General features: G+C 39.6%; 1 protein-coding gene across 6 annotated transcripts in view; it reads right to left on the reverse strand.

Moving 5' to 3' along the window:
- Window positions 1-8,099, reverse strand: part of LOC133622311 (adenosine receptor A1-like) — a 117,111-nt gene extending 109,012 nt beyond the window's left edge. The window contains exons 1-3 of one of the 6 annotated variants that reach the window (XM_061984899.1): window positions 7,681-8,099; window positions 7,487-7,607; window positions 1,667-2,966 (exon numbers count right to left, since the gene is read on the reverse strand). In XM_061984899.1, the coding sequence (XP_061840883.1) occupies window positions 2,065-2,966; window positions 7,487-7,607; window positions 7,681-7,791 (1,134 nt within the window). In that variant the 5' untranslated portion in view covers window positions 7,792-8,099 and the 3' untranslated portion in view covers window positions 1,667-2,064. Of the gene's footprint in view, window positions 1-1,666; window positions 3,049-4,082; window positions 4,528-4,605; window positions 4,698-7,486 lie in introns of those variants that run through there. The other 5 variants (XR_012051128.1, XR_009817757.1, XM_061984904.1 and 2 more) reach the window with 5 other exon arrangements.
- Window positions 8,100-8,435: the final 336 nt, after the last annotated feature.

Genomic DNA, 8,435 nt, shown 5'->3' on the forward strand with positions numbered 1-8,435 from the left:
ACAGTGCCTCTGCTGGCGGCAGCCAAGTAGTGCACTCCATCAGACACTACAGTCACAAACCGACAGAACTCTCCACTGTAACAGTTACTTGATTATTATCCCCGTGTTTACATCATTGTTGGAAAAGTAACAATTAGACTACGTTCACACTGCATGGTCTGATGACCAATTCGGATTTTTTGTCATATCCGATCTATTTATGTGATTTCTAACCCGACCTGTAGGCGAACGTGACGTCATGACGTCGCATGCACTGCAGTGTTTATGGAAGTAAACATGGCTTCGCCTCTAGTCGGTCTCAGTACTGGCACTTCTGTGGCAATTTCAAGGATTTAGTGCAATCAAAATCAGCATTTTCTAAAGCAAATTATTGTGCTTAGAAGATTAGGAAGGAAGAGGACAAGTATTTTGCCGGTTTTACATGAAGTGGGCGAGCAGTCGTAGACAGGAGTGCTGGAACTTTCACTTTGGTTCCTAAAACATTTTATTTTCATGTTTTCTGCCCCGTATTAAACTATTTTGTAACCGTCTATTTTGGCGAGCTATTCTGAAGCTTTTTGAAAACAATCTGGTCGGATGAATGCGACATTGACATAGTGTTGTCCCGATACCAATATTTTGGTACCGGTACCAAAATGTATTTCGATACTTTTCTAAATAAAAAAAACATATAAGAGAACTTGTCCTTTACTAGTAAGGAAACAAAGGCTCCTAATTTAGCTGCTGATGTATGCAGTAACATATTGTGTCATTTCTCATTCTGTTATTTTGTCAAAATTATTAAGGACAAGTGGTAGAAAATTAATTATTAACTTGTTCATTTACTTTTAATATCTGCTTACTTTCTCTTTTAACATGCTCTATCTACACTTCTGTTAAAATGTAATAATCACTTATTCTTCTGTTGTTTGGATGCTTTACATTAGTTTTTGATGATACCACAAATTTAGGTATCGATCCGATACCAAGTAGTTACAGGATCATACATTGGTCATAATTTAAGACCTCATGTGTCCAGGGACATATTTCCTGAGTTTATAAACATAATATATATTTTTTTTAAAAACGAAAAAAGATTTTGTGATGCTAAAAAATATCGACGTAATCATAGTAGTATCAACTAGATACGCTCCTGTACTAGGTATGATTACAGTTGATTTCAGGGTGCAGATGCACCCATGGCGTTTGTTTACATTGTGACGCCGGTGAGCTATTGTGTCCTCCTACGGTGTGGAGTGAAGCATGTTTAGCTATTCTTCGTCCTGCAGGGATGATACCTGTATTTGTCGCCATGGAGGCGAGGATTAGTGATTTACAAGTAGTTAGAACACTGCAACCTGCGGATGGACTTTAGCCGCTAGCGAGCTAGCCATGTCTTAAAGCACCTCTTCCTGAGGGCGTTTCAGTGTAATAGCTTCACCTTTATTGTTAGTTTTTAGGCCAAAATGTGTCCATTCTCCCTTTTCTGTCTACACACTGTGTCTGCTTGTAAGTACTCCGTGATTGTGCGTTGCCGAACATGCTTCGCTGCTCGTAAAACCAGCAATGACATGGGGGCGGGGTTCCGGTACTTTTTAGAGGCGGTATAGTACTGAATATGATTCATTAGTATCGCGGTACTACTCTAATATCGGTATACCGTACAACTCTACATTGACAACACATCGCTCTTATATCCGATTTATTTCCACACACGAAAGAGGCCTTGGTCGGAAATGAAAACATTCGGAATCGCACTGTTCACACGGACATGAAAAAATCCGATACAGGTCACATGTGGGGGGAAAACAAATGGGAATTGACCTGCAGTGTGAACGAGGCCTTAATCTCTTAAGACTGTTCACCTTCTCTATGGCCGATCAAAACCACGTAGTCATTTCACGTTTCAAGGCATGTGTGAGAGACATACCGTAGTACATTACGGGAATACATTATTTCTATTGCTTGTTTTGAAAACGGTTTCAGACTTCCAGGTTTTGGGAGAAGAAAGAAGCTTGTATAAAATTGCATTTGTTGTGTTCGAAAGTTTTCCTTATGAATATGAATCACCAACACACTGGAACGTCATTGCCCCGAGAAGTAGGACCCCTCGCGCGTGTGCGTCTGGAGATGCCTTTTGATTTTGTCGGAGCGGCTGAAGCACTTGCCGCACACCGGGCAGCTGTAAGGCTTCTCCCCCGTGTGGATCCTCATGTGTACTTTGAGGTGCGCCATCTGGGTGAAGCCTTTCCCACAGATCTGGCACCTGAAGGGTTTTTCCCCCGTGTGGCTCCGCTGGTGCTCCTGGAGTCGGCCAGAGGAGCTGCAGCACTTCCCGCAGACGCCGCAGCGGTAAGGTTTCTCCCGCGTGTGCACCTGCACGTGCACGTGTAGGTGTCCCACGTGACTAAACGCTTCGCCGCATACCTTGCAGCAGAAGGACGATATGTGGTCTTGCGGGGGGGATTTCTGATGGGGGTAGTCTGCTTGGTTGCGCATTTGAGACGCCTGTCCTCGGTTTGCCACGGATCCATTGGCCTTAGCGCCGACCATCTGCCCGCCATTCTCCACCCCGATGATGTCAATGTTCTCATTTGAGCAATTGGGGTTGACTGGCGCAAGGGGCTGGGGGGCATTGGAGGACGTGGGGCCCCTGTGAACACCTCCAGTCTCCGCCTTCACGTGAATTGTGGGGCCGCGAGAGTTCGGATCCCGCTCCCTGTTCTCCGCGCCTTGACTCTGGGGGTGGTTGGACGCGTGAGGGGCGTCCTGCGTGTACTCGTTAGCGACATGCTGGGGGGAGAACATGTTTTCTGACGCACTGCAGGAACCGTGGCCGCAGAGCTGCTCGTCTACTTGGTTGGTCCGCATATCTCGCTTGTCCTTGATGTGGATTGGGATGCGCTCTTCGTGCCCCATGCTGGGACTCCACTCACGTCGGGGATTTTCGCCATCCTGCTCTGCGAGCAGCGCCATTGATGGACGGTCTGAGGATGAAACCAGACGTCCGTGTTGAGCAAACTATTCACCGTTGAATGTGTAGATTTGAGAATGGGCTAATGACTTTTCCTGCACACAAACACACAAATCTATTGTACTTCATACAAATGAACACTAAGTCGCACAATTTGAATTTACAACCTAACTTTCCACCTCAGTTCAGCACATATAAAAACTAAAACTGACAGACTAGAAAGACTAATGCATGCCTTTGTCTACAACAGGTTAGACTGCTCGAATGGCCTTCTCACTGGGCTCGCTAAACCAGGTGTAGTACATCCAGAATGCTGCTGCTCGAATCCTGACTAGAACCAGGAAATACGACCATATTAGTCCAGCGCTCAGGTCACTGCACTTGCTTCCTGTCGCTCAGAGAATAGACTTTAAAACAGCTCTGCTTGTGTACAAGTCTTTTCACGGTCTTGTGCCAAAGTACATCACTGACATGTTTGAACCATATGAACCATCTCGGGATCTGAGAACCTCAGATCTTGGTTTCCTGCTGGTTCCCAGAGTCAGGACCAAACATGGTGAGACTGCGTTTCAGTTTTATGCTGCTAAAATCTGGAATAGTCTTCCTGAAGATGTGAGACAGGCTTCAATGTTGGCAATGTTCAAATCCAGGCTGAAAACACTTTTAATTGTGCATATGACAACTGAAAGTACTGTACTTACACTCTTTGATTTTATTTTGAATTCTAACTGTTCTTTTATAATTTTAATTATGATTATTTTATTTTGCCTTCTTGTCATTTTCTGTGAAGCACTTTGAATTGCTTTGTGTGCGAATTGTGCTCACTAAATAAACTTGCTTCATGTTTTGCTTTTTCTTTGTCTTTCTAAAAGATTGACTTTATAACTAACTGAAAGTAAAAGTTAACAGGCAATGAAACGTGACACCGCCTTCTTATTGGTGGGAAAAAAATGCTTTTCAGAATGGGCCACTTTATTTTGTTGTGTACTGGACAAACTGGAGGTAATAAATTGGAACAGCTTGGGGCCTTGCCTGGTTTTGAAGTTTTTGAATTATACATTTTACATTTTCACCCAAGTTTTTTTTAACAGGCATTTTTACAGTAATAAAAATCTAAATTGTTCCAGGGTTTATCGACTAGAAAAAAAACTTCTATTCGTATTTTGTTGCTTCAATCGTTTAATGAGCACAACAAATCCAAATGTATACAATACAATAATTATTGATAGCTGCAAACCTACATTTGTCCTACACCGATTTGTGGGGTTTTGGGTGGTTTTAGGCCCAATGTGTTAGGAATGGGTCGATAAAACGATATCAATATAAATCACGAAAGACACGTAATCGATATCAATAAAAAAATGCGTACGATAACACATTTGATAAATATATATTTTTTAGTCGGAAGAAATCAAATCAGAAATCAGGTTGGTTGCATGAACAAAAGCACTCACTCCCTGGTTAATGGAACGAAACGGAAGTGATTATTAGGCAATGGGAAGGACACGCTAACAGCCAATCACGTAACAGTATCAGATTTGGTTGCGCCATCTTGCTGTCTCGCTGTTGATTCTCTGCATAGTGTGAGAAGAGAAAGTAAAAATGAGTGCTGCACAGAGCGAAGAAATGGTCGATAAAACAGGAAAAGTTACCTACACAGGGAGGCAGTTTATTGAATTTTTTACAACGAACCGTAGTCTGTAGCCGTGCTCACATCTTCTTTTTTTTAACCCTCGTCTGATACCTATTCGGATACATGGAAACAACAGGTAGGAACTAAAGTGCAGGACTGTATAAATAAAATAAATAACAAAATATAACAAATGTGCGACTTTAAAATACTAGTAATTTGATCCAATAATATCTAAATAATATTTACTGCATACTGGTAATGCATTTCCATACTTAAATAAGAATAACGCAACGTGACACAGACTTTGGAAGTTCCTGGAACTAAACCTGCAAAAAGTAGTTCTTCTCAGGTTTCTTTATGTTTAAATTTTCACACTTTCCACTATTTTGTTACACTTTATTAAACATTTCTTACATATTCCTTTCTTTTAACCTTAATTTGAAGAGTTTATTGTTAAATGTTCAATGTGATTTTAGAATTGTGTTTACGTAGTTTGAGTGTTTTCCATGCTTGTGTTGACATTTCCTTTCCTTTCTGCCTTGATACCCGAAGAAGTTTACATTTTAAAAAAAAGTGTTTACATTTACTATACTTTTCTCCTGGTCCTTATTTTGATAAGTCATAAAAAATACCAAAAATTATCGATACCGACCGATATAAAACACTTCTATCGTGATACAGTGCTGAAGACAAGGAAAACAAATGAGACAAGTTTAACAGTTAAGCGTGAAATAAAAAGACAAATTAATGCAAGTATGTAAAAAAATAAAACATACCCTGAGGTTTAAACAATGTATTTAATTTATTAGCTAAATAAGAGTATCTGCAACAATACTGGATAAATGAGAACATTCATAGACACCGTAGACCAGTGTTTTTAACCATAGGGCCAGGGCCCACTGTTGGCGCTCCCAACAGGGCCGCTAAAAATATGTTCTCAGCTACGGTCTGTTTGGGCCGCAGTGGTACTCAGTTGTAATACAGTTTTCCACCACTTTTGGCAGTAATGACAATATCAAACAAACAGAAGAAGTTGGGAGCTGAAGTCATAGAGAAGTTTCTTTAAGCGCAAAGAATGTGACTAAATTAGTGAATCTGTATTTTTATTTACACTTAAATTTTATTGGCAGTTAATTTAAGAAACATATCATAATTATGATGATTTATTATTCATTTAATTAGAATGTATTTATTTTACAGAGGCGTCAAAGTCATTTTCACTGAAGGCCACATCACAGTTATGTTTGGCCCCAGAGGGCCGCTTTTAACAGTGAAAACTATTATTACACAATTTTTTATGCATTTTATTAGTAGATTTTTTTAAACTAAAATGTAAAAAAAATATGGTAAGTTGCAATAATTTCACCTCAAAATTTAGTGTATATTACTGTGAATGGAAAAACAGTACTGCTGTTTTTATGGTTGCCAGAATGTTACTGTAAAATGTACATTTGTTTTTTTACTGTAAATAAAAAAAAGTGCATTTTTACAGTAAAATTTTGGCACCAGAGCTGCCAGTTTGTTTGTTTGTTTTTAACGCAAATCAACAACTGTAGATAGTTTGGCGTATTAGTGTAAATGCCAAAACGGCACCACAGTTTATTACAGTAAAAAAGTACTGTTTTTTACATTTAGGAAAAAAATACTGTAAAAAAACACAGTACATTTCACAATTTTACCATTGAATCTATTGCTACTTTTACATTGCACAATTTGATGGATAACTTGCTTTGAAATTATTATTATTATTAGTACCGGTATTTATTTCTATTTAAAAAATGGTTTGAATTTTGGTTTAAATTTTTGCATAATTAGACAATATTTAAATTAACAACATTAAATATTTGTTATCACATGTATTTTTTTTCTGCCAACATTGAAAGAAATAATACATTTAGTAACACAAGTTAGAGTACTTTATTGATACATATTACTTCCAGGATTTCGAGGGCCAATTAAAATGAAGTGGCGGGCCACATCTGGCCCCCGGGCTTCACACCTGTATTTTAGCACACACAAAAAATTATCAGTTTTTAAGTCTATAATCTGTGATGGCCCTGCGATGAGGTGGCGACTTGTCCAGGGTGTACCCCGCCTTCCGTCCGTGTTCAGCTGGGATAGGCTCCAGCACCCCCTGCCACCCCGTAAGGGACAAGCGGTAGAAAATGGATGGATGAATGGATATTTAATTAAGAAACTTATATTATTATTGTTATTACTAATTTAGCTAGTTAGTTTTTTTTGTCACTGTGTAGTAGTGTGTAAAGTGATTTTTCATCAGTTTCTATAAATCCCTTTTTTGCAGTGTAATTTGATTAGTTTTGAATTTTTGTAATCAGCCTGACACAAGCCTTGATCATTAACACATGCTTTCATACCATGTGACAAGTTTGTAAACTGAAAGTACGTTATTTATTATTATTGTATACGATTACAAATCAAGCGTAAGAATACTAATTGAGTCAGTGTCAAAATTTGAGTGGGCTCCGGGCTCCTCTGTAGTGGAAATGTTGGGCCCCGAAGTCAAAAAGGTTAGGAATCCCTGCTGTAGACTACTGCAGAACGAGACTATAAGGACACGCTCTAAAATGTCTGCATTTAATTACGCTTTAATGTTCTTCCGTGAAGATGACGTCAAAATGTTATCAATTAATGCTACAAGTGTACCCCTTATGCTAGGCTAATAAAGCTAACGAACAAAGGTTGCTAATAAGCTAGCAGCATCACAATAACAGTTGCTGCTAACTAGCGGCTAACGCTCACTTGACTGAGAGTGCTTGTTTTGGTTGTTCTGTTAAATATTTGACTGTTTTGGCAACCAGCAGACACAGATTACTTCTCATTTTGATGGATGAAATAAAAGGTCAGGTGTTCCAAAGTGAGTTTAGAGTACAGCTGACCTGGCCATATTTCAATGCCAGCATCTCGCAGCCTGCGCCTCAGATGGTCGTTCTCTCGCTCCCGGATGGCTATTTCCTCCTGGTACTCCAAGACCGTGTCTTCCACGGACTTGTAGATCTCCTGTGCAGCGAGCATGAGTCGCTCGGTCAAGAAAACGTTTAAAAACTGCAGTTTGGTCATCTTGCTGGGCTACCTGGCGCTCACTTGCGTTCCTCCAAAATGGACCCCCCCAAAAATGAAGCTCCACTCGGTCACGTGACAAGTAGCATTTCTCACACAGATGGTTTTCTACACCAAAAGTCATTGATTTATTATTATTCCTCTACTTCTTCTTCTCCAGATTTCGGCGCGCTCTCCCGTCCACATTTTTCATCCGATTCAAACCGTTCCAACTTCAAATTGTTCAGCCAATCGGGAATCGCGGGTTTTCCCTTGACAAATTCCAAACATTCCCAGTTTTCCCAGAATTCCCGGTTTTCCGTGACATTTTCTCCATTTAAAATTAATTGGCCATTTTTCAAACTTCCACCATTTCCACATGGTTCAACCTATTCATACCATTTCACCTTCAACACATTCCACCATCCTGGAAAAAAACTACCCTTTTTCCAAGTTTAAAAAAAAAATCCAGGATTTTCCAGAATTCCTGGTTTTCCAAAGCCCTATTTCCACTCTTTTTTCTGGAAACTGCTCCTCCCACATTTTCAACCCACTTCAACCTTTCCAGCGTCAAAACATTCCTCTTGACTAGGACAAAAAACTAAGTTGTTTTTTGAAATGGAAAAATTCCCAGTTTCCCCAAAATTCCAGGAATTCCGTAATTCCATTTCTCAATTCAACATGTTACTACTTCCACATTTGTCGAGCGATTTGAAAAATTTCTATACTAACCATTTCAACTAATTCAGACCATTCAAGTTTTTTTTACCATTTTCTCAAAAATTCCCG

This window comes from Nerophis lumbriciformis, linkage group LG23 (genome assembly GCF_033978685.3).
Source record: "Nerophis lumbriciformis linkage group LG23, RoL_Nlum_v2.1, whole genome shotgun sequence".
Classification (NCBI taxonomy): Eukaryota; Metazoa; Chordata; class Actinopteri; order Syngnathiformes; family Syngnathidae; genus Nerophis; species Nerophis lumbriciformis.